Source organism: Molothrus aeneus, chromosome 2 (assembly GCF_037042795.1).
Source record: "Molothrus aeneus isolate 106 chromosome 2, BPBGC_Maene_1.0, whole genome shotgun sequence".
Taxonomy (NCBI): Eukaryota; Metazoa; Chordata; class Aves; order Passeriformes; family Icteridae; genus Molothrus; species Molothrus aeneus.
In genome coordinates this window covers 85267284-85295053 of record NC_089647.1, presented here as the reverse complement: position 1 = coordinate 85295053, position 27770 = coordinate 85267284, and the positions used below count along the sequence as shown (strand labels likewise).

Here is a 27770-nt window from a genome sequence, read left to right as displayed (position 1 = left end):
AGTTGATGCCTCTCACAGATGCAGTTTGTGAGCTATGCTTTGTGTGTCTCTGGTGCCCCTGGAGTCAGGGAAGCCTCTGACACCTTGAAGCAGTACTGAACTAATGAAATTCTGTAGACAGCTTGGGCCAAGTCTTCCTCTTCTTTAAAGCAGCAGTTCCCATTTAGGATATTGTGTCAAATTCATCCCTGCTATTACTCCACTTACTTCACTAGTGATAAAATGAGGAGGAGCAGGAAAACAGGGTATGTCTTTTATGTTAATTATATCCTATTCCTTTGTGGTGCTGCACATGACAGCCATGATAAAGTCCCACGAAAGCCAATTTCTATACTGTCAGAAACAATTTAAGGGAAAGAATGGATTTCATAGCCAAGCTTTCAGAATTTTTATCACATTTTAATTTCATGTCCAGCTCTCATTTCATTACCTAGCAGATGCAAATTCTTCTCTAACCGCAGTGCTGACTGAAACAGAAGTTCTTCACGATTTTCAATAGAGGATTCTGCTTCTAAATGAGTTTTTAACCAACAGCCATACTCTTCCTTGCTGAGAACCTGTTACAAAGAGTATGTGAGGGCACAGTCAATATGATGCAAAGGCATCCATACTTTACTGAATAAAATGAAAAAGAAGTTAGGAATCAAGAACAATAAAATAATAAATATCTTCAGTAATCTTTGTAAAGACTCTCCTTAAAAGCTAAGTAAAAGCCTGCATTTACTTACTCTTTTTGCAATACAGAGAGTCCGCAGCCCATCTACAGCATAAAGATTAAGGTAATTCTGGGTTTTGCTTCGTATTTTCTTTTGATGTTTGCCCCGAGGGTCATCTAGATAAGAATAAAACCATAAATTACTTGTTGAAAAATAACAGCAGCTGAATTGCCTCAGAGAATAAAAACTTGTATACAGTGCTTACTGTACCAGCACTTTATAACTGATACTTTTAAAGATGTGTTGATATTTCCTGGGAAACTCAAGTTGTTTTTTTTAAAAAAAAATATCTTTTTGTTTCTCTTCTGTTTTTCTGCTTCGAAAAAGTCACTGTGAAATTGAGAAAGACCTATTTCTTTACTCAAGTATTTCTTTCACCCGAGTATTTTAAGAAATCACTATAAACTTCACAGCAAACAATACTGTCAGAAATAGAAGTATGATTTCAAATATGCTACTAGCAAATGTTTTTCCTGCTTCTCCACAGCTCATCATGTGCAGAAAAACAACACTTAAAAATAGCACTCAGTCTTCCACCAAGGCTAATATCTGGAAAGAAGTGGAAACAGTGCTCTGTATTGAATATCTAAGTGCATGAAGGTCCTTTTGTCTGTTACTGCTGTACTGATACTTCCTATCAGACTGAATCAACACAACTTCTGGGTGTGACTGTGATTTCATTTAGAGCAGAATTTGCACTTGCAGACCTCACAGCTAACTTCTACCTTGGATGTATCAGCAAGACTTCCACTTAGTTTAACCCTTCACTTAAAGCCATGTGTAACTACTCAAAATGAGGACTGAACATCTGTTTCTCTTCTCTCTTTAGCTGGGACTAGTGCACTGTGCTCACTCTGTGATCAACATAGAGTACTAAATATGATGGCAGCACATTTTGTTCCATCTTATTACATGAAAGAATGTCTCAAAAAATTAAAAACAAGAGGTAATGCATCTTTTTTATCATCTAGGATTGAGACAAGTTCATGAAAAATGTACTGTAGTAGTAATCTTTAATAATAAGAATTTTAGGTGAAGGTTAGGACTTAAGTAAATGTACAAGGGGGGAAATTTTTAGATTGGAGCCATTGAGTAAGAATGACTCGTACCTTCTGGTAGGTATTCTACTCCCTGATGTGATACATTTTTTTTAACTAAAGTCTGAATTTTTTGGGGCATTGTAAAATCATTTCAGGATATAATTTTGCAACTAGAGCTGTTCCTAAGTGCAATATTTGAATTACTGGTACCTGAACAATAACCAGTCACTGAGTCAGGTGACCACTCCTCACCCAAAGTCTGGGCACCTCAAGAGACCTACTACATACAGCACTGAATGTGCTCATCTCTCATACTGAGAGCCTGTGGGCACTATGCCATTATACTAAGCACTTAATACAGGTATACAAATTTGATGGCATAAGTATCTTACTGTTTATACTTTTCAGTGCCCATTAACCAGTGTGCACTCATACTGAATTTGATCTTGCTATATGTTGACTGTATACCTATATCTGTCTATAAAGTTACATAGCATTCAGCACTTTCATATTTATACAGCAGCAGAGTGCGTAATTGGGCCTCCAGATGCTCCAGGACAAACTCATACAAGTATTGATTTTGTAGAAATAAGGGAACTGTGAGTTTGGAATCCAAATATTTGGTTTTTGTTCCATTTATCTCAACCATGTATGAGAACATTTAACTCACTGTACAGCTACTGTCTCACCTTTAAAGACTTTTCTGTCCTCTCTAGGTCTGCAAAGCTGACAGTATACGTACACAGTTGTTCCTAAGGGACTCTGTGAAGATAGTGGTATTTCCTGCATATGTTCATTTCAGCTCCATCTGATTAAAGTGATGTGGTGAACACTGACTGGTGGGAATATTCTCATGGGCCTGTCCATCTACCTGTTAATACTACCTATGCTATCAGCATTGATTGTCTCAAAGGGACAATACAGATATATTATTCCAGAAGGTCATCCCTACAAGTATTACTTGCAATTGGAAAGCCCTTTCTTACATTATATATGGAAATAAGCATATAAGAACCAGCAGCCTAACACAGTTTCATTTTGTTATTTTTCTACCAGTACATTATAACCTTTTTGGCACATGTGACTTTGCTGTGTAACATAGGAATTTTATTTTCTGGAAGAAGTACTGCAGCAAACCTTCTTCGGGGCTTCTTGTATTAGTGAGGGGTTTTTTTAACTTTACAACAATAAAGCAGGCAAGCATTCTTCCCAATTTATTGTGAAACATTAACATACTGGAGAAAAATGACATATTTTTTGCATATCCCACAAGAAATTATGTTATGGGAGTGGCTATTTCAGTGGCTCACTGACTTCAAATGATGCAAACTTCAATAGGTGCTTAAACACATCAAAAGCTGTTTCTATCCCTTTAAGGTTAAGTGGTGTTAATAATTTCAGATCTGTCTAAATACCACAGGTGCTAATGCAGTGATCATAATGTTAAATGCTCATACCTCCTTCAATGAACAAAGACAACAACTCTCTACAACTAGAGATGTGTATACTATTTTCTGAGCAAGTTCTCATTCCCGGCATACCAATGACAGCTAAAGCCCCTTACAGCTGTTCATATGCCTTATCAGTCCTACCCTGAGATTTATCTTGTGCTCAGAAGTTAGAAGGAGGGAAGGGACCTCATGCAGACAAAACACAGTTGCGGAGATGTTTTTTTTTAGCTGGGATGCAGTGTCTGCTCTGAGCAGTGTGACCACATGCCCCATGTCAGTGAAAAACAGCAAGGAAGTCCCCTCCAGAAGAATGATAGAGAGCTAGTGGCCTTCTGCTTCTTCATTTCCTTCCAATAATCTCGAGCTGCAATGACTGCAGCAAGGCAGTGCAGTCACTGTGTTCTCAATGATTAATGTTCACAGCTCCTGTGCGAGCTGGGTATTGACTCAAACAGTAACTTTCTTATTTATGAACACGGTGACTGGTGAGATAAAGTAAAAACAATACACTCTTGGGAATCATTTCAAGGCTTTTGGAAATATCTGTTTGCTATCAGAATACACTAGGTTCCTCAGTCTTAACTAGATATACAGGCAGAGCAAATGGAGTCAATTCATAATCTTTTTAAATTTTGAGGCTGATGACACTTTATACTTTTCTATAAGACATAAAGAAGCTAAAACATAATACTTCTGCTTCTGATTTCAGGCTCTTTCTCTCATTATATTCCAAAATACTTATCCTTCCAAACAGGAATCTTTGTTTCATGCCATGTGGTATTTGAGCTGGGAGACTGCAGACATGGTACTGCCTTGGTCCTTCAGTCTAAGGAGAGAAGTCTCAAGACACATGCTTAACTAGTGTACAGTTCACATGTCCCTGAAGCACTAAGAGAGCAAAGACCGAGTTGTGGGATTAGCTGTCGTGTCCATTCACTTTTTAGTCATTTCCTTAAAATGATAAATGACTGAATTCTTGTAGCTCTACATCTCCCCATACACACATGTTCCACCATCACCAGTGAACTGGATAAAACCAACGACAGATCCCACAGTACAGATAACAGCCATAGCATAAATCTTTTTAGGCTCCCTCTACATCCATTGACACTAAGATACTTCAGGCAGAGACAGCAAATTCAGTTCCAGGCATGAAAGATACTCAAGAGAAATGTCAAATGCTTTACAGACAGATCTGCTGAAACATACAGAATTACTGAAGCCAGCAGGGGCTTAAGAGGACTAGAAAAAACAAGGGGAACTGCTTATGGTGTTCTAGTGGCTGCACTTTACATTGCTTGCAAAAGCAAAGCACACCAGAACTCATTCAATTTGGGCTAAAGAAACCCCAAACAAACAAAAAACCCAAATCAAAACAAAAAACTTCCCTCACAATTTCAGAACCACTTTCAATTTGCTTGCCTGTAATGATGGTGGAATCTGTATTTGCCCAGCTACAGACACTGCTCATTTCCACAGTGTCCTTCAGGAACTCTGCTTCTTTTCCGGCATACGTCACCTTTGATAATGTCACCATTTTTAAATTTTCTAACTGGCCTTACTGTTTTTACCTAGGTGGGTTCTAGACCTGCCAGAAATTTCCCTGAAAATTCCTTAATCCATTGAGTCTACTGTGAATGGACATTGCAACTTTGAACACAGTCTGTTATATGGTGGCAAAAAATTTAAGACCTGGCATAAAATATTTTTTCTTTTCTAAATGTTCAGTTCTCATTCTCAGAAACTCATTTCCAATCGTTATTTTCTTGGTATTAGAAATTTTCAGTGCTAAAGATTCTCCATTAGTAGTTTGGAAGGAAAAAAGTTTCTATACATGATCTACATGCCTTCTGTAATATCAGATCTTTAATAGAAAATTATTCATGAATACTTTGTTGTTAGTTAAGGACAAGTTGTTCTTAATTTTTTTGGCTCAGCTTTGATTTATATGGCTGAAACCAGAAAACTAATGCCAACATTTTTTCTGTGTTTTGTTAAACTAAAATTACACAGTGTAAGCCTTTCACAATTGTTTACTCCAACTAATGTCAAAATAACCACAAAGTCAATGCTTTAGTGAAACATGGGAAGTAACTTTAGCACTTTGGGGCTCTGTCCATTCATATTGGGGTAATCTTTAAACACTGCATGAAATTCAGTGTTGAAAATACAGTAAATTAGATGCAAACTGATTAATACAAACTGAAACCCATGAGTTTCCTCTAACTTATGAAAACTTACAGGATTCTTTTTGAAACCAACTGATTACAATTAGCTATTTAAAGTTATCCCTGCTTCCCAGGACATTTGGTTGCTGAAGAATTCTCCATGCTTTAGGGAAATTCCATGTTCACAGCTACATGTCTGTTTCTTGCTAGTCAATTATGTATTTGAAGCCAAGATTTCTTGTCTGAACAGCATCTCTCCATCTTTTGCCACAACCTTTCTGTTTTGATGGCTGATTGATTCACACTGCCCTTTAGCAGCATAGTTAAACATGAAAAAATGTGCTGCTTAATGCAACATATTTCAGCAAATGGATGTAAGGACTTACAAATGAAACAGAGGGAAATAGGAATAAAAAGTACTTCAGTTTCATATAAAATATTCAACTGTCCAAGCATTGCCAGGCAGGTTTTTCTAAAGAAATGTAAATTGCTTTGTCTCAGTTGTAAGAAATTCCTTTAAAATAAAGCTTACAAGTAGAAGATCTTCTACAGAAATTATCTTCATTCTTGTGAAGTAAGGAACCAGTAATTTGTTACAGAAAATTTGCAATAATTACAAAGTATTATAAAAGAAGAGTAATGGTTGCCATTCTACAAAATTAAAAGCATGCAAATCTACTTGCTAGACAAGGCATTAAGATATTATGAGATCTTCAGCAATTGACTGGCCCCCAACCCCCCCAAATGTAAGTAAGAGGTGTACCTGAAGAGCAGGGAAGAAGAAGATCCATAACAACTGAATCTGCTCCTTTAGTGTAAACATTTATTTCATCTGTGAGAGGATGCCTGACCACTACTGACATCCTCTTCCTGACGGAATCAAAGCCCAATGTATGTAATACTTCAAAGTTTAAGGTTCCCAGGTGAGGTAGCTCCACTGATACCTGGTCAGACAGCCTTCCAACCAGAGAACAGTTATATGCCCTTGCTGCATAGACGAGAGCAGCTTCATCCGGACTCTCTGCTTCATAACGGAGTTCTCCTTCCTCAGGTGCACCCCCCAAAGCTGTCCTGCCTTGCTGGGAGCTGTAGCCATTGTTATTCATCTGTGCAGAGTATGCCAGCTTCTCTTCCAGTTTCAATAAAGTGCTATCTGTAGATGTAGATGAAAGCGTGCTCAGACCAAACCTGTGCATTGATTTGCTTGTAGCTAGACTAGAGGAACTGCTGCTGTTAGAGCCGGAGGTCAAGCGACTTGGAGTGAATCTTCGTATGAAGTCTTCAATGGTTTTTACTGGAGATTTTAGTTCAAATCGGTCTCTAACCTTGAGATGAAGAAAACCCACCAATGAACGAATGCCAAAGAAAAGTTGAACAAGAATTCTGACACTGATAGTCAGTCTAAGCATCTCCAACTAAAGAGTACAATTTCTTTGAGGACAAAAAGTAATGGTATTTGTATTTTGAGAAATGAAAGTAAATGGACAACACTGATATAACAACAACAAAAAACTCACTAGAACTTCAGAATTATACCTGTGTACGAAAGCACATATGTTTGTATTAAAACAGTTTTTTCTTCTTTCACCTCTTCAACTATGACAAATCGATAGTCTATCACTGTTGCACCATCACCATCAGCAGTGCATACTAGAAGCTACCATTAGTATGAACTTGTCATCCTTCATGCATATTCAGAGAAGGTAGTGAAAAAAAAGTTAATGCAGTATTTTTCTATTGAGCAGGGTGATATCTTGCAGAAGTAAAGTTTAATGAGAATATGCCAACGTTGAAAATATTCTCAAAAGACACATGTTGCAACAAGTAATTTCCCCCGTCGCTTTCAGCATTGAAGCATTTTGCTTCAGACTTACCATTCATCTCAGTTCACACAAATCTGTTCTAAAGACACAGCAGCAACACTAGTAATAGCATATTCATAGTAATATATATTATATTATTGTATAACAGTGTAGCATTCCTGAAACAGCCGAACTGAGCATTCTCCAAATGTTTCCTTGGCACAAAACCACATCATTTTGCAGACTAGTTCACTTTTTATTCCAATCTGGAACAGAAGCAAAGTGCAGAATTTTCTCCAGAATGGAAATTCCAGCTGCTGGCGAGCTTTAATATTACATTCCATTATAGTTTTGTCTTACAGATCATCTTGGGAATGCATTCTTGAAAGTCTCATTCATCAATTACACTAGTTAAAGGCCAATTTAAACCCTAACAATCATTATTTCTCATAATGAGCTTAAGATGCATCTTTTACATAATTTGAAAGTTTTAAGTGATGTTTTTCAGGTATATTTCTCTTTTTAAACTTTTTAAAAATATCTCATCATTTTCTTAATTTAATCCATATATATGAAATATTTATTCACTGACAGCTTATATCCCTTTCTGGTAAGTTTTGCACATTTACAAATGAGTTTCCACACATGCTTACATATTTATGCTTATTAAATGAATAAATTACAAGAAATCCGGAGAGTTTCAGAGGTATCTTAAAATTGTCAATGAAGGAATATCTTGTCATGGAGGCAAGTGAAATAGCTGACACGCTCCATTCAGCTAATGCATTATTAAACTCACTCAGTTCTACAAGTCATCAGCGCCCTAGCTGTTTCTCAGTAGAACAGGAGGTTTTCATTTCCCTAGCTTACCAGGGATAATTTAGTAATTGGCAATAATTAATTTGATAATTTAGTATCAAGGCAAATAAAATAATTTGGTAATTTAGTATCAAGGCAAAAGAAGCCTGAACTCTCTTCTCCTTTTTCTTTAACTTACCTTCTGTCGGGGCTGATTAGGTGCAGTAACCACGACTGTGTTACAAATAGTCAAAGCTATGAAGAAGTCGAAAACGTCGCACAGTTCTGGACTCAGATGGGATAATGGCTGTTCGTGGCTCCTCATGACCTCCAGATGCTTTGCACATTCATTCACCTTTTCTAACAACCTGGGGTCAGGTGTGATGTCCTTCTCCTAGTAACAAATACCAGTGATTAATATCTGTGCTTCTACATTTCCAAAGCAGCAACATGCAATTAAAGCATCCACAGCAGTGTCAATATTAAGAGTTTTTTGTGTGTTTTACATCACAGAGTAGAGGTGGAAAGAACTGTAACACACCCATTCTAGACAATAAACAGTTAACAATGAGCCTACTGGTAGAAATGATGTGAAATATTTATAGCAGCAATATTTATCTACTTTGGAGGTAGTGGAAAGGAGGAGAGTTACATCCTAATTTTCCTCCCTCTTTCCTGTTTAATTCAAGACATTTATTATCTAATACTAAAGTATGGTACACGGCAGACCAGAGGTGTGGAAAAAATAGACGGCAATGACATTTAAAGTTTGGCTTTACATCAGCACTGTAGAAAATAAAACCATCTTCAATTGTTTCTTAGAGAACAACAACCACCCACACATTTGAAGTTAATTCATGAGGGTTTTTTACACTGAAACATTGAGCCCTTTCAAGTCTATTTCATCAGTATTTTCCACTTATTTAATAGAATTCTTGTCAGAGCAAACTCCAGTATTTTGCAACACAGAGGGAGGCAAGGATACAAAAGATTAAAAGATAAACTGATCTAAGCCTCTTTTCTCAGTAGAATATTATCTCTTGATGCTCAGCAGCTGATGAATATGAGCAACCAAAGAACTCCATGTATAAAATCTGCAGCTTGGAATTTTATCAAAAGAGCTTACTCTTCTTGAATGAAATCAAGAAATTCACCAGTGCAAAAAGCATCTTTCATTGTCTATATTTGTAATTTGCTTTAAGGGTGAATTATTGTCAACAGTGCAACAATGCAAAATCCCTGAATAGACACAACTTGGCTCCTCTCTCCTCTTATTACCTTTTAGCTGATGTAAAACTTACACAGAGTCACAGCAGTATAAAATAAACCAAATGAAGTTGTAAGGACATAAAGTCAGCAACATTTTGAAATGTAAAGATGTTTAGTTTTCAAAATACAACACATGCAGTCGACTGATAACTACTGAAACACACTAAAAATTATGCTATGGTGTATGCCAACAGTGTCTAAGAATTGTAATACATGGTGTCCACCCCAGCACTTGATAGTTTTAAAATTCTCTGACAAAATATAAAATAATTTGCATATGCAAACAATTCAAGTCCTTGATCTCAATGCTATTCTGAGCTTCTGTAGATAAAAGGAAGACATACATTTTCTTTCCAAACTCAAATTATAACTCAAACCAACGTTTCAGATTGTCTTTACCTTCAGCTTGTTTGCGCAGACAAGGCATTTTGATAAGATCTATGCCAAGACTTCATTGTTTTTGTACAAACAGCTGTGACTACAGAAGGAAAACACCAAGATGAAATCTATAAAGAGTCACACAATGTGCTATGGATTTCTTTGCCTTTTTCTTTCCAAGACATGGTTCTATTACAAGATACAGGACACTGTGCATTTAGTTCTCATGACTTACCATTGGGCTACTGAATGCAGTGTGCTTCGAGAGTATGCTGGCTCTTTTTGCTTCAGCTCTGCTCCCCGTGCGCCGGTGGGTTTTGGTGCTCTGGCTCCTGTGAATCACTTTGATGCTCTGATGGCTACAGATACTGTCCCGCTGGGACAGAGTTCCTCCTTTTGGGGCTGCCTCTTCTTCTTCTGAATCAGGTTCTTGGTACATTGCTAAGCGTTTGGCTATCAGTAAAAAAAAAAGAGGGACAAATGTTGCATATGTTCAAAGTGGCTTAGAAAGAGGGAGAGGGACATGGTGACTTTTTTTCAGGTGATCTGATTTTAATATTATGCTGTGCTTTCTCACTAATAATCTCCATTACCAGGAGATATAGTGTAGTCTTAATTGAATGGTAGTATCTAATGGAGGATGCAGATAACATAATTAGAAATGTAACACAATGCACTGTCTCCCTTGTCATCACATTCTCTCTGAAAGGCAGTTAGACTCTGCAGTAATTCAGTGCATCCCTGAAGACTATTCTCCAGCTCTGCCTGATGAAATCAACCAAATAATTTGGTCTTCACTTGAAATCTGAGTAGGAAATAAACAATCCAGAAATTTTTCATGTCATTTCCAACACAAATTTCAAATTAAGTATTTTCCAGCCAACATGTCACATCTACTGAGTACCAGTTACTGACACCTGAAATGTACCCAGAACACCACACCTACAGAGCACTACTGGTTTTGCTTTACACACAGAGATGAGGTACAGACAGCATTAAAGCCTTGCTTAAGCTCAGGGCCATTTGCTGCAGAGTGGAGACATGAACCCAAATTCTAGCCTAGTGTTAAAACCACTGTGGAGCCTGTGCCTTCTTCTCTGCATGACAGGACAATGCAGCATGCAGTATGAAAAGCAGGGGACCCTCACCTACTGCAACACTTGTTCCTATCACCATCTGCTGCAGTGACCAATTCCTGGTTTACACAGAATGAGTTATTCCAAATGATATATTTTAGATGAATACTTCCTCAGTGAAGAATCCAACCAAGTCAATTACTGCTAGAAAACAATCCTGGCAGTTGGATATAGAGAAATCAAAAAGGAAACAGAAAGCAGAGGTGTGAAACAGCTGTGGAATCCCACCCTTCTAATGACAGGCTGTACAAAAGCCTGTTGTACAGGCTATATACAAAAATATGTACAACATATTTTTTCATTCCTAAAGACCATGGACATTTAGTATCTGGGTGATTCATTAGGCAGGCAAATGCCACTCTAACAGGTATCTATTTATTCCTTCATTATGTATTCATTGAAAAGTTTTCCATTATGCTTTCAAAATAATCTACACCATACAGTACAAGTTACATACTTGTGGCTCAGTTTGCTTTGGTTATCCAGTGTAACAAATTAGATTTTCATAATAGCAAATGATAAATCACTAGCATGTAAGTTAATTATTCAGGCCTTTAACAAACAAAGAAATTATTTCAAAATACTTCCTGAGAATAATCTTGCATTTTATAGGGTGAGTTTGGCACATGATCGCTTTTAATGTAGCTGGCTTTACAAAGAAAAACCCACCCTCACTATCCACTGCAATTTCCAAACATGTTTTAGCTGTCAAAAAGCAGCTGGAGGAGTTGAAAGCAGACCACACACAGTACATGGTGATAGCTCTATCACTACAGTATCATGCATCAGAGGTTTTTTCAACTCCATTTGAAACATGTATAGGCTTTGTCTGAAATCCAGGAAACGGGAGTTTCTCAGTCCTGGCTGTGACTGCTCACCTGGTCACTGCTCTAACTCTGTGCCTAAATATGCAATTCCTCCACTGCACTCTGGCTCCTCCTGGCAAAAAATTCAGACCATGGATGAAGAATGGACCATAGCACATTTGGAGACAGAAAGGACACACTGCAGTTCACTTCTGCCCCACAGCTTGAATAGAGCCCTGCAGCCCAGGTCCTGAGGCTGATGGTGAATGACTGGGGAGTTTTCTTCATTAGCATTATTTGGTGGGATTCATGTTCCTCTGTGTCATGTGGCAGGAGGCTGAGCAACATCACATTCACTGCTGTGTAGGCAGCTGCTCCTTGAGCCACACAGCTTCCAAGAGAACACCACAGCACTGCTGCCTTTTCCTTTCAGGACCTGCCTAGTTCTATGATTTGTATTACAGAACCTACAGGACAGCTCAAAGAATTAGGGAGGCCACTGGTCTCCTTGGCCCTTTTATTGCATGGTAATGAGCTACAAGTAAATGAAGTTCATTTCACCTCCAAAGGCTGCTTCCTGCAATTTCATGCATGTGCTTTTGGCCGGTGCAGTTCTAACCTCTCCCATCACTTCTGCCAACTAGTTCCCACTTTCTTCTGCTCTGTAAGCTTCTGTGTATTTTCCCAGTGGAAATGCAGATCCCTACAGTGTGAATTTAATTCAACTGATTATAGGTTTGTCTCTCTCAGAAGCAGTCTACACTGAGGGCTGAAACTGAACTGCAGCACCTACTAAGCAGAGATCCAGGCCCTGGATCAAGAGGAGACCCAGACTGTGCCAGACTGCTTGCTGCTCAGGAAGGGAGGAAGGAGCCATGTGGATATCACAGTATGTTAATTTAAGATGATGCCTCAAGAACCAGAATGGACCATCACACTGAAGAGCTTTTGTCCTTCTCTCTACTGGGGAGGTATGATGGAGTGCACACCCCAGGATGAGACCCATGCAAGGGCAGTGCCCAGTCAGACAGTGCAACCTCTGCCTTCATGATCTTCTGCAGGCTCCTTGCTACACACTGCTAACCCCAGGCTGAAAAAACATTGCTCAAGATGACACAGCAGTAAGGTTTTCCACACTTTACCAACATTTAAGATTTAAATCAAGTGTAAGAAAAACATTTCTGTGGCTCATTTTCTCTAGAAGCAAAACCAGCCTCAAGCAGAACTAGTGCTGCATATGGACATGGCCACTCTCAGGAAAAGCATAAGAAAAGTTTGGATTTGCCACAGGGATAATATTTTCACTATAGATGCTGGACATTTGAATGCTAGACAGAAATCTGAGCTGCTTCTTCTCATAACAGGTAACATGCCTTGACAGGGAAAGAGATGTTACAATTACTTCAGCTTTGCAAAATGTGCCACTTAGTTGGTCCAACTCCCTTACAAGCAGAGGTTTTTTTTAAAAGGATACATTTTCTTTAATAATCACACCTACTTTAGGTTTTTGCTCTGAAAATACGTCTTGAGATATAAGACCTCAAAGATCCTGAACTGAATATAATTTTATTCCCTGTATAAAAACCCTATGGTTAAGCAGAGAATGCATTTCATGTACAATACAGTTATGGCTGCATACCATATCTCTGGATTCCTCATTGCTCTTTCTTCTATTACATCTAAACATATTTTGTTTATTCAACATAGCAAAAGCTGTTTTCTAATGCAGCAGTTTATTTATTAGCATTACACTGATAGTGTGGTTCTTTTTAGTCTCTATTATAATAGCTATCTCTTGCTCCCTATACAGGTTTTATTGTAACACATCCATTTAATTGTCCTTGCCCCTGAGAAAAAGGAGGAAAAAGGAAAGTAGGAACAAGACTAGAATCTCATTTAACCAAATCAAATGCAATTCTTTTGATACAAATGGTGTTATTTCAGTTTATACCAAGGAAAACCTGACAGCAACAACAAAAAGAAGCCTGAGCACCTTTCAGCATTTTCTCAAGTGCAGTCTTACGCATTATGCAGCAAGAATTGAAGAGTTTAAAGAAATAATGAAGCGCGGTTCAACCGTTATGCTCTGGCTAAGGTTCACACTGCTTCAGCTGTGCAGTGCGTGCCTCTCTGGGAACATGCTGTTCTCTCCACCCACTCAGCTCCCTCCAATTGAGAGCCTTTTCCTGTGAACATTATAACCTGAGAGACATTGTTGTGGGATACTTTTCAGTTTCAGCACTAAAAATTGATGGCCTTGATCTTTTTTTCTATCCAGTTTCTTATTAAGGGCAAAGACACAAACAACTTTGGTAACACAGCAATGCAATTTATGAAAGTCAGATTGCACTATCCTGTACTCCACTTTATATTTATGACACAAAGAAGAAACAACAGTTAATACTTATTCCATTAACCTTCTTTTATTTTTCATAAGACTGCAGAAGCTATAAATAAAACTCCTGTAATAGCTGCCAAGTATTGAGAAAATAAATTCTTTATCTTCTTGAAGATAAATTCTTTTTATTTTAAAAATCCTTTTCTTTAATTTCATTTTGATTTTGGTTTTTTTTTCTGTTTTACCTTCCATGCCATATATGCTCTATGACAAGGAGTCAATTTCTCAGGCTGACAGAGACTGTTGCCACACAGCCAGATGTTCCACGAACTTGAAATGTGAGATTGGGAACCTGTAAAGAATTTTTCTTCAAGCAGCATGAAACTGCAGACCCCTCAAGCCAGAATACTTAAGCTGTCTCATTGTGTGGGCACTATTTCACCATGGAAAAATTCCATTTTGCCACAAACCAGTCAATAAGGCTGCTACTGAACTGTCACTAAGTAAATCTGTATGTTCAGCACTTACACCATCACACCATTTTATTTCTTTATTATTTTATAAGTGCAAGTTTATTTCACTCTAAAGTGCACTCTAGCGTCTACATAAAGATTGAGACAAGCAGCTAGAATGCTATAAATTTGTACAAGTTGGCTAACATAAATTATTTTGCTGGAACTTGCCCATAAGAGCAAGCCTTGAGATAAGAAAGCACCAGAGATTTCCCTTCCTCTAACCTTTTGACATCCCCTGACATCCCCAGGGGCTTAATAACCTTAAGTCCTCTGTTAAGAACCCTTTACTCAGAAACTGAGATGATTCCTTTTTTTCTTGAGATTTTTCAGAGAAAATGTTAGTGTAGGTATATGGTTAGAGAGAAGTAGAGTAGTACTTGTCTCTAGGGATGAGTTATTCTGTCTTTTATAGGATTTAAAATGGGGCACTCACTCCCTATGTACTGAGTTTTACATCTCCTCATACTGGCTCTGTCATTAGTTACCAATTAGAAATTTTCAAAAAAGCAGTAAGAAAGGTAAAGAGAAAGTACAAAAAAGCTACACAGAATGCCTGAAGCACCCAGTTCTGCTAAAGATTTTCAGCTTTCCGGGAAAGGCTAGATGGACTATCCTGGTTTCTGAAGCTCGTCAAATGTTAAAGGTGGCAGATGAGAAATCCCTTTGGAAGCAACCACTGCATTTATGGAAAAGGTTTTTCAATTTCTATATCCTAAAGAAAAAATAATTCTCTAATATGTCTGGACTATGCAAGCTATGTTCTCATGACTGCACACAAAAAGAGTGAGAAAATTCCACTACAAAACAGCCCCCTGAAGTAGGAAAGATTTTTTTTTAACATAATGTATTTTCCTATAAAAATTAGTTGCTAGCCAACCTTCATCAAGAAAAACTGGACAGCAGTAAGAAACTCATTCTCTCTCAGATTTAGTGATTGAGAAACTTTGTTAAACAAGAGAAAATCACTGAGGTTTTTATCATCTACCTTCACTTCCATAAACTTCTCTTATTGTTATGTTGTCTATAGTTTTTTCAGTCATTGGAAGGAAAGGGGAGGAATTCAAAGAATGAAAAATTCAGATTTTTCAGATTTGTGTGGTTGTACTCATGGAGATTCAATTTGTGTTTTGTCAACAGCTTCATACAATGGTAGCTAAAACTAGAAAAACAGATCACATCCTATAGGCAAGAGGGTGATTAATGCAGCATTTGGAAAACAACTACAACAAATGTCAGGCCAAGACCATCTGGTTGTAGCTAAATCATGTAAGGACTTTCAGAAGCACAGTGGGCTTTTGGGCACCTACTGTCTCTGGGATTAGCAGGCAAACTTGGGGCATGGCCAGTTCTAAGAATTTTTAGGAGCTGCCTCCTAGTCTGAAAGAAGAGTGCTGGTATGGTCATGCAATTTGACATATAGGGAAAGAACACATTTTCTCTTTTTTTTTTATGCTACCATTCTTTTGGGCTAGAAGGTACTACTGATTGGAAGAGTAATTCTGGCATTTAAGCATTGTATAGTGCCAATGGGTATTCTGTAAATACCCAAGACACTTATGAATGGGAAAATCATTCTTCTACATGGAATGGTCCATGGCATACCCTGCTCCTAAATTAACACTCTGCCAGCCAAGAAGAACCTTTGGAGAAAATAATAGTCATACAGACATGAGGTGGGAATTCTCTTTGTCTGTACAGAGAATTCTACACGACAGAGAAATAGGTACGATGGTACTAGAGAACCATCATAGATGACTAAAAAAAATCTGATAAATTACTTCCCTGAAGTGTTTAATTTTCTCCAGTAACTGTAAACTTATCGGATTACTATCCTCCACGCAAATATCAGCAATTAGGTAACTAGTATCCCATCCTTGTCAATACAGTCTCCACAGGAACTAAATGTGCAGTGCGAATTCCCATAGTTTGATCCAAATCAGTGCATAATCCACCACCAAAATACTGTAAATGACCTCAACAGTGACGGGTATTTCATAGTGCTTCCATCATGGAACTATTATTACGTATGCTACATTCCTGGATTCCTCTTCAGTGCTAAGCTTTTGCATAGCAGAACCTATGAGTAATACTTTGTACTACCTCCAGCTCATTCTGTCTCACACTAGTGCAATTTATTGCCCTCTATTATTTATGCTTTTGTCACCTCTTGTCTAGACTATAACAATGCAATACTCTTAGGCAAAGCGCCATCCACCAGTCATAAGAAACTTGGAGCTTATAGAGAATTCTGGAGGAAAATGTTTTCTCCAGAACATTCATGAAAACTTGCTTCCCATGCCTAAAAATGTATTAAGTCTCACTCAGGGTTTCTGTTTTTATGTTAAAGCATGTAATAATTGCTTCAACCCTGCACAAGGTCCGCATAAACCTCTGTGATGAAAATCATAATTAACACGTCCATGTCTGATGCAAAACAGAACTCTCCCTCATAATCATAAAGCTCACCTTTCACATGGGGAATTTATACAGCTTTGTGGTATGAATTTACAAGGAAAAAAAAGGATAGTCCCACCACTCAAGAAAAAGACATGCTGCCTCAAGTATGCCAAACTGAACACAGCATAGAATACACCTTTAAAGTAGCTCCCAACCCCCCAGAATTGTGTAATGCATTTGTAGGGAGAGGAAGAAGGGGAAAGATCAATCTCCATGTCAGGGAACGCATGTGCATTGCTTAATGCACTCCCTGGGTGCAAGAAAGTGAGATATGACAATGTCGAATGCAGTACAGTAACAAGTAGAACAGAAAAAAATGGGATAATTTCTCATAACTCTGAATAAATTTTAGGGAGAAGAGCTTATAAAGCAGCATAGAGGAAATTTATGATGGCTATTCACAATCTGTTGGTTGAGTAATTAACAGATATGCAGTAGTCCTAGATTATGCAGAAAAAAAATGCTTTAAAAGAGAATAAGAGTTCAAAAGTTCGGAAATTTCAGACCTCAATTTGCCAGTGTAGACAGAACTCTCCTGCTCTGTGTGTGTGCATGGCTTAGCCCAAGAACATAGGGCCTCCAACTTACTTCAGTGGAAAAATTGCCAGAAAATCTTGCCATGGGAAAAAAAGTCTGCTACATCTTAACCTTGTTCTTGGATATGGCTGAATGGTGCTGTTATAACTGAAATTTCTCTCCTAAAATTTATGCCTGAGGCAAACATCTGGCATGACAAATTTGAAAGAATAGTTAAAAGTTTTGTCCAGCTATCCAAAACTGAAAACAGGATCTTATCATGAGCAGAGTCAAGCAACTGAAATGACAGGCACTGCTACCCCACCATAGCAGAATAACAACTTAAATGAAAGAGCTCAGATCGAGATTATTTCCATCCTTAGACATCTACTTTTACAGTGCTAAATGACCTGTTATTGGCAGCTTTTGCATCCTGACCCATGTACACTAATTTTAAATTAACTTCTTCATATAAAGTGCTACTCAAAGTTTGATTCCAAGAAATAAACCACTGTGCATGAAAAAAATACTTGGATATGTGAAGATGTAGTGTCATCTCTGAAACAGATCAAAAAAGGCAAATGCATTTTACTTGATTTTCTAGCATATATGGCAGACTCAGATCACCCCCTAAGTGAAAGATTTTAGAATTTTCTATTTCACTAAACCTGAGGTGGAGAGCAGGATGGCATCAGTTATAATGTATGCAGGAAATTCAGATACTCTGGTACAAGACACAGAAAAGTGGCTGACAAATAATTTGCAAGTAAGCACACAGCAATGAAATGTTGTTGATGCACACCCTAAAACCAGAAAGAACTGTGATAGACATTTTATCATATCTAAACAAGAAGGCTGCAGAAAAGATAACAGATGGTTATAAAACCAAACTGCAGAACAGAGTTAACAAAATACTTGAATGAAGAATAGTATTTATTGTGGTATTTATACTGATTATAGAGTACAAAATAAATAGAAATTATCACAATTTATATAAAGAATTATAGAGAAAGACCTATTTTCCTTACAGGGAAAACAACAAAAGAATAAAATGCTGTGTAAATATTCTGTGTCAATTTAAAAATTATATTTGTCAGAAATTTTATACTGACTGGAGTTACAATGAAGCCCAAACAAAGCCATAGGTGAAAAGAAGGACTGAAAAAATCAATACGTTTATGTATCTGAAACTTTTGTTTGTAGTGACATTCACTCTGTTTTCTTTAACTTTTATATTGTAATATGAAATCATAAGAGGAAAGCGTGCACAAACATAGATTTCTGTTAAATTCACTACATCTGAAGAAAAAAGATCTGAACATTCAACACTCAAGGGCCTGAGTTCAGCTGACATATCATCAGATGATACCAAGCTCATAAAAATACCTTTTCTGAACTGTTTTAATTGGCAATAATATCATTCTTGAGAGGAACAGAATACACTATGAAATTAGTATAAACAAGCAAACAATCAATGGAAGAGAAGAAGCAAAAGGGAATGAATTATCAAGAGTGTCATAAGCAGATTTAGTAATCCAGTAACATTCTCTAATTCTTTTCTCTTTCTTACCTACTGTACAGAGGTAGAAAGTCACAGGTTGTCCCTCAGTCCTTTCCATAACACTCATAACACTACCCAAAGGTCTAGCTTCTTGAAAAAAAAAAAGTGCCTTAAATGTAAGGTCTCAGTACTGCTTTAAAGTAGGAGAAAAAAAACCAGAACAATCCACTACCTCAAAATATTTTTTTCTGTTTAAGATTGTGTCATCTTTCTAAAGCATGTTTTAGAGTTCCCAGTCTATTTTGATTCTTTATCTTATTCTGTATCTTATTTGTAAGCTGAAATTCTGTAGTGTTCTTTGAGAAAACTTCCTAATCAGAGATCTTTATGTGTTGTGTAGAATAAGAAACTTATTTTTTGCAAAGAAGAATATTGTAGTTGTCAATATTTTCCTGCATACAGAATATGATTTGAAGAGTTAAGATCTGTTCTTTCAAAAATGATAATGATTGTATGTTAGAGAAAAATAACACAAACTACAAACATTGTAAAATAGGAAATCATAATTTTAAAAGGATGAAGAAATAACACAGGGATGATAGTTCTCACATTGCCTTGTGAAAAATAGTAATCTTTTACTGTTTTAAGAGGCTGATACTTGAATGTGGATATTCTCTCCACTGCAGTGCTCATAGAGCAAGCATACCTAACACACACACTTTTCACACAGGAACACTGAAAAGAATCTGACAAAAGTAAATAAAATATGCAATTCTATCCAATTATGTTTCTTGTTATTATGAAAACTGCTATCTTTGCATTTATTTCTCAGTACAAAAGGATAATCTCATTGCAGGGATTCAATCAGACACTAATCTGCACTCATCTGGCTGTATGCTTAAAATCATTATTTTATACTGTATACTTCAAATACACCAAAGAAGAATACCAGCAGCACCATTCAATTTTCTTGCATCAGCCATGCACTCAAGTGCTTTATTACATCAGGAGCTAAAGCCAGAAGCTTTAAATGCCTTGACAACATACTGTAGATATTACAGAACACTCTGGTAAGATTGTCATTGCTAGCTGAACATAGCCATCGAATTACACTGATCTGACAATAGCTGCTAAATTTCTTTTGTTTTCCTTTTTGATTTAAGATTACAGCAACTTTTATGACTAATTCAGGTTGCTCAAAGTACAACTGTTAGATAGAAAACGTGACCATGAGCTCACCGTTATCATCATGGGAATACTCTATTCCAGAAACAGTACATCTTCGGAAAACCATCTTGTTTTCTGTCAGTGTCCCAGTCTTGTCTGAAAAGATAAACTGCACCTGCCCCAAGTCTTCTGTGATATTTAAAGCTCGGCACTGCAGCTGAGAGTCTGTTTCTTCATCATATAAATCTTTATCTTGATGAATAAAGTATACTTGGCAGATTTTAACTATTTCAATAGATACATACAAAGAAATTGGAATCAGAACCTAGAGTACACAAAAGGAAAGAATTAGGAGAAAACAGAAGCAAGAACACAATTATTAAAGCTAATTAATTTGGTACTAGACAGGAACATAAAGAGGCTATGTACTTTAAACATTTATTCTAAGGTTATTATCATGTTTAAAGAGTTTATTTACTGTGTTAGATGAGGAAAACCTATGGTGAATTGTAGAGCTGGAATGCATTATTATGTCTAGAAAACTGATTATCAAAACATGGACAGAAGCAACTATTTCTTAGGTTAATAAACTGAGCTTTAAACTAGGTGGGAAAGGAAAAGAAAAAAAAAACCAACCCAAATCAGACCATGCAATCAGAATACTGTAGATGTGAAAGGATTGAATAAAATTGTTCTGCATAAATAGACTGTTTACAAATTCACTTTGCAGGAATACAAGAAACAAAATGAGAAATGTTAATCTCTCCATAGGAACAATATCTTTGGCCTTGACTTTTGTACTGCAAGTTATTTGAATGAAGATCACATTTTATAAGTGCTGAAGAAGGAGAGATGAAAAGATTTTCAACTGTTTCTTGAGGATTGTCAAAACTACAAAAAATATATAATTTGTCCATGAGTTTGTCTCTGCAGATTTATTTTCAGGATAGAAATTCCTGACTGCATACATTGTTTAGTTTTCTGAATTAGATACGTGGGAGAAATTATAGCATGGCTGTGGGTGGTGAATGTGGTCATTTAAACAAAAACTACAGTGAAATGTAGGTGTTTAAAGAAATCAGCGGTGAATTTTCTTAACCAGTATCATAACCCAATCCCTCAGGGTAAAAATTATTTTTACAGCCTTTTTCATTCCCTTTTATAAACAAGTTGCTGCCTCCAGTAAAGCAACCTCCTCCAGTGTCTCACTTGGCAAACTTCCATATATCTCAGTGACATGAGGTTCTTTTACTTCTCTGAAATTAAACACCTCTCCATTCAACATGTTTCTCCTCAGGACCAAGAAACTTTTAACATAGTTTGTTACCTGGCTGACATACTATTTTGCTAAGAGAAATATATCTGAAAACCTGTTAAAAAGTATAAAATCTATTTTCATAGCAGAACATTGTACCCAAAGTGGCATCCTCAGTCTTTGAGGTGCTGTTCTACAGTAGGTAGATAGGAAGAGCAAAGCTTGTTTTCTGGTTCATGGGGTTGTTCCTCCCCAGGTGCAGAACCCTGCACTTGCCTTTGTTGAATTTCAGGCAGTGCTCCTCTGAGCATCTCTCCAACCTGCCAAGGTTCTTCTGAAGGGCTGCACAGCCCTCTGGGGTACTGGCCACTCCTCCCAGCTTGGTGACAGTGAACTTGCTGAGGAGGCATCTGTCCTTCATACAAGTTATTGGTGAGTAAGTTAAACAACACTGGGCCCAGTGTTGAACCTTGGGGGACATCAATAGTGACAGGCCTCCAAATAGACCCAGTACTGATTACAACCCTCTGGGATCTTTTTATTTATGGACATATATATTTATTTATCTAGTGCTTGATTAGCTTCTTACATGCCTTAGTGGTGAAATAAGTACTACATATATTGCACATATGTAACTTTATTGCAGCCAACTAGGAAGAGAGGTGACAGCATGTGCAACTTGATTACCTGGAACACTATGATCATTGTCAGAAATAAATACACTGAAGCTAAAACAGGTGACAAATATTTGCCATCGGGCCCTGGAACATCAAAAATTGGTTTCTTCTTCTCACCATATTGCCATACCCATAGTCCGTGACCTGCATAAAAATTGGAAGAGAGAAAAAAGAAAATCAACTCCAAGAAAAAAAGCTTCTGGTATGACTTTGTTCTTAAGAGTTATGTGGGAAATTGTTCTTTGTTTTCAAATATTCTGCATGACTTCTGAAAAATGCCCCAAACCCATGGGTTTTTCTGCCTTGGGATTTGGGATTTGAGAAAGGGCTTTGGCTGTCCTCAAGCCATGCAAGACTAATTTGTCATAACTTTATCTAAATAAAGTGAGCTGGCGAGTCTAAATTAGTAGTTTAGACTGTTTCTGTCATCACCAAAGAAAACTAAACTTCTTCAGAAAATGATCTATTTCATTGATATGCTGTGTGTTAAAAGGAAAAAACTGACTGGACTAGATATATGTACCAGTCAGCTATCAGTAAACTAGATTTAGAAGAAACTTTAATTTTACTGTGTAAATTATATCCACCACATGCACAGAGCTAATGAAATAACAGTATCGACAGAGTCAATAGCATGGAAGCTGAGGAATGAAGAGCAAAAGAAATTATAGGTCTTGCTCAAAATGTTGTTTTGTTTTTTTTTTTTAATTGACTGTGCTGATAGCTAAATAAATATAAAATTTTTATTGTTTTGGGAAAATTACATTCTTGCTAGAGATAGAACATTGCCTTTTTAAGTATAGCACTAAGATTTAAAATCCTAAAATCCCTAAAATGGTATGCCTAATGATTTTTAGGCGTAAAAACAAAGAAGAATTCTTCTGCAACAAAAAGCATTTAAACTATCACTATAGTAAAAATTATTCTGATTCTGAAAATCAGAAATAAAGGACAAATGTCTACTTTAACAGTAATCTTCTGTAAATTATCCTTTGACAAGATCCTTTACATATTGATGGATAAACCCAGTACTGAGTGCTTGAAAAATAAAAACACGTAAGTGAGCACATTATTTTGTCTCTATACTACCAATATGAGATCACACACATGATGTCTTTATCGATGTATATATTTTTATTCTCGAGAGCAAAAATAGAAAGGTCCACACTGAGAATGATCTACATTAAGGTTTGTTTTATAAATGTCCTTATATTTTCGAAATAATTAAGTGTCATATCTCCAGTTATACTTCATTGACAGAAGGTGCGCAAATGGCCTCATTTCTACAAAGCACGAGGCAACTCAAAGGGCCCGAGAAAATTTCTTTCCAGCTGTTTGTGGCTGTCAGCACCTCGAGCAGTTTGCTCTGGCCCTCTGCTGGCGGCTTCCAGGCTTGTAGCAGACGGGACAGAAGGGAAGGCGCACTTGTCACCTACTGAGTGCCACCTCTGGGGGAGGCTGAAGCCACTCAGAGGGAGCAGCCGCTGCTGCTGCTCTGGGGACAGCGCACAGAGGGCACTGGCAGGGGGGACAGCTGCAGGCAGTAGCGCCCTGCCATGAAGCCTCACCACGACACTGCAGCCCTGAGGACTGGGCTCCCCAACACTGAAACACTACCAAAGTGTGTCATGAACTCAGTGGAAACAAATAAGCTGGCTGGTTCACAACTGGAAATACTCATCTTTAAGCACTTAACAATACCTGGAAAAAGGCACAAAGAGATATATTAAAGTGGCATAAGATTGTTATTAAACTACACCATGGTTGTTAAGAAACATTCTGGTGTTTATGCCATATGACTCACATGCAAACATTACAGAACACAAATATTAAGGAAATGGAATTCACATGCTGTATATAATTTTTTTTTGTGCCAAATGTAAAACGTAATTCTTTCTCACAAATGAACAGAAAAAAGGCCTGAGGAGACATAACCTGAACTGCAGCATTTCCTTAAACACTCCCAGAAGTTTAGAGAGTATTCTGCTTGGATTTATGCAGACTTTTGCTTATTTCTTCTACATTATGACTGCAGCCTTAGGGACAGTGAGTCCATGTTGTGCACTGTGCTCTCAATTTAATAAGTAGTACTGGGGAATACCACCGTGCTGATTTTGTTTACTCTCTGCTCATAAATTACTCTATTGCCTGATTAATGACAAGTTACACTCTACCACCTGTAATTTTGAGGGGACTACATATAAACTGGGGGCTTTTTTGGGCTTGACATTTTTGGATGCTATCAAGGGTAGTATAATCTAAGCCTTCAGATCTCTGGTACTAATAGCATATATTTTATTGAGATTAAGAAGGTATTCAGATCAGGTTGTGTATCAAGACATTTTAATTTTTGACAAAAATAAGTATGGAGACAGCTTTATGGATTTTATGTGTTGGCAGATGTATGTTTTTTGATAAAGCTGCGTGCATGAATCCCAAGACAGTGTAATATTTAACTTAAATAGCAGTTTTTCTACTAGTGAAGAGCACTTACCAATGGCAGAAAACAGACACATGATTAGAAGTATGAGGACACACCAAAGGACATCGGCATTCATCTGCCTTTCCAATTTACTGCGCTTGTAACGTGGTCCATTATTATTTAACAAGGCTTTGGTCTCATGCCCTGCAGAAAGAATTGCACCAAACATGTCATATGGAACTTGGCTATTATTTTATAGCTATAAACAGGTGGTATGCCTGTAAGACAGAAAAGCAGCTCTTACCTGCATAGATTACTATTCCTGCAACTTCTTCTGTGTTTCTAACAGTACATCCACGTAACAAAAGATTCTCTTTGAACAGTCCATCCTTTTTTCCACTTTTATGAATACTAAAGAGAATTTAAAAACAGAACAAAATACAGCATGTCAAAACATTAAGCTTGTTACATCATACTTGTAATATAACAAACCCAAGATCTTCAGTGTTTAAGAAGTTTTTCAATTTGATGGCAAAATATTTCATTGGATCCTCCTCCTGGGAAGGTTCTCTGTTGGATTTTGAAAACGGAGATTACTTACCCAAGGATCCCTGACATGCATCAGCCCAGCTGGAGCAGCACCAGTTGCTGTTGGATATACAAATGTCCTGGACAAATGCTCACTAGAGATATGTAGGCCAAATCGACAGCATGTGTGCAGCCTAGCTAATGCTTGGAAAAGGCACTGGACTTCCTGTGCATGTGTAAACTGACTGAGCAATCACAGTTAATCCAGTCCACCTCAAAGCAGCTGTGTACTGGATAGAATTAACCCACTATTCACATGTGCTTACTAAAGAAATCCTAGAAAGTAATATGGTGAAATTGGGAAATGACTGTGCTTCACAAGTAGTGATACCAAGGAAGATGTGCCAGGGATAAGACACATCAGTTCAGTGAAAAGAAAAGGAAAAGTATTCTGTGTTTTTATTCCATGTATTAGTGAGAACAAGAGAAATTATTTTCAGAACTGTCTCACCAACTATCTAAGAATGGCCTGCACCCTGAGGATTCTTGTTGACTAACACCAAAACACAGGAGAAAAATGGAATGAAGTCACATTTCTACTACAACTTATTATCTGCTGGGCATGGACTGCCTGGAATTTCAGCTGACAGAGAAATACAGAAAATAGCCTTATGAGAATTAACAGGGAAATGCTAAAAAAAGAAATAGTAATTAAAATTTAGAATTTTTACTATGAAAAAAAGACAAATCAAATAATAATTTAAAGCTGATTTCAAATGAATAAAATTTCATTTTATCAGCTGAAGTACCCCAATGCCTCACAGAAGACTAAAGCAAGTCTGGATTGTTTAAATGTTGCCCTCACTTTCAGACCATCAAAACCATCACTTTCAATATGCTACACTAAAATTAACATTGTGCTGCTGGAACACCAAATCTTATGTCTACATGGATTTGAGCACTTAAAATCCTCTGTCCCCTGAAATCTGCAAACTGGCTTAAAATTGTCCTTTTTATGTAAAGGTGGAGTTCTTTTCATTTGCTTCCTATTTTCTAAGCCTTCACATCTGGGTTATATATACATGCATTTCCCTGTTAGGTTCATCTCTTTTCCTAAATGAGGACCAAAATTGTAATTGAAGTATATACTTCTAGGATCTCAGGCCTAGGAACTACACCAAATATACTGAGATTTGTAAGAAGAAAAGCTTCACATTGGTGAGTTCTCTGTACTTGTCCCAGTCTAGTAGGACTACTTGCAGAATATTCTGTAATGCTGGTTATGCTACGTAACCTCAACAGTCAATGCTTTTAGTGAGCAGAATGCACCTGTGTGTATATACACACACATATACAGCCTTTTTTAGTTCAGCACAATATATTATACCCAGCCTTTGCACAAAATATATACATATATATTGAAAGTATTGGTGCTTCAACAAGTATGCTTAGCCTTTCTCTGCAGGGATGGAGAAGAAGCATTGGGTTTGACTACTGAGGTAGCAGCCACACTGATAACATTTGACTAGAGGCCAGAAACAGAGAAAGAAAGAAGTGGATAACACCAAATTTGCAATTCTGACACGAAAGTCAAAGGTGGTTTTTTAGTCAGGAGACAACTTCCCTGCTCAGCCCATCCTCCCTGCCAGTCTCAGACAGAAGAACAGAGCTTTTACTTCTGTTCTTTCCAGCAAACCTCCTTAACCCACTGTCTCACCTTTTGCCAAAGCAGTATCAGCTGGGGGGCTGCCCAACATCCCTCTGGCAGAATGTCAGTAGGTGTCAATTTGTCTGTGCTTGAACTATGGGAAATAATTTCTTAATGATTCCATACTGTCAAAATTACACTGCTACCAGGATTCTGTAATTCCTCTGATTTTTAAGGCTAAATTCTGCATTAGGCTTTCTTATAAATCATGAAAATGTTTGAATTTCCAATAAAATCTCCAAATGACAGTTATGATTCCTGTTAATAAATGAGACTTTGCAGAGATAAACCTTCTTAACTGGTACTTGCTCTGGCTTATAGTTTTATAAGCTTTGTTAGTTTTTTACCCTTCACAGTAACAGTGGACTGTGCAAGGTATATTGCACATGGCAAACTTCATATACAATTACTTGTATATTTGTTCTATAAAATGATATATTTGTTCTTACTATCTTAGCTTACAAAACAACTCCAAAACAATTCTGCAACATCTGATGTTAACCTGTAGGTGTTAAAACCCCAATCTACTGCCCTCACCCACAGGCTGAGCCTTCTTAGCACATCTCATCCTTACATGCATTTGGTACTGCTTTTTACTTTTCCATATCCAAATGAAGTCAGAGAACTCAACTGTTGCTCACCAGACCTTTAGAAAATATGGATGAAATCAAAAGCTGGAAGAAAGAAGCCAGCAGAGGCTGGAGGAAACTCATCATTTGCCTCTTGTCTACAATCACTCCCAGTGACTCAGTATCACAACGTACACATAAAACAGTTGGGCACTGATGATAAAAGGAAGGAAAAATTGCAGACATGAAGGTCTGGATTAAAAAATAATGAAAACTAGAGTTAGATAAAACTGCTCACTTTGATAACAAACCTGCCAATTGTAAACTTTGGTTTGAGAGACAGCATAGTTCCTATTTCTAGCCCTGGAGAGTTATAAACCTCAAACCTGCTAAAAAGGCTGAAGAGTCTGTTTTCCCCTTTCTGGATTCTGGCCAGTTACAGGCAAAGAAGGAAAATTTTCTCTGTCATTCTTTAGAACAGTGTCTGGCTGAAGCCACTCAGATGCTTGGAATGCAAAGGCTAAGCCGTGAGGAAACGCACTGGCAAGTGTGG

The 27770-nt window shown here is 37.3% G+C and overlaps 1 protein-coding gene across 1 annotated transcript in view; it reads right to left on the bottom strand.

Moving 5' to 3' along the window:
- ATP10A (ATPase phospholipid transporting 10A (putative)) overlaps window positions 1–27770 on the bottom strand; it is a 110354-nt gene that overhangs the window by 18811 nt on the left and 63773 nt on the right. Inside the window, exons 4-12 of the mRNA XM_066545200.1 lie at window positions 24717–24823; window positions 24485–24616; window positions 22001–22134; window positions 20131–20383; window positions 9858–10075; window positions 8175–8369; window positions 6139–6700; window positions 729–832; window positions 431–557 (exon numbers count right to left, since the gene is read on the bottom strand). Coding sequence (XP_066401297.1) covers window positions 431–557; window positions 729–832; window positions 6139–6700; window positions 8175–8369; window positions 9858–10075; window positions 20131–20383; window positions 22001–22134; window positions 24485–24616; window positions 24717–24823 — 1832 coding nt within the window. The remainder of the gene's footprint in view (window positions 1–430; window positions 558–728; window positions 833–6138; window positions 6701–8174; window positions 8370–9857; window positions 10076–20130; window positions 20384–22000; window positions 22135–24484; window positions 24617–24716; window positions 24824–27770) is intronic.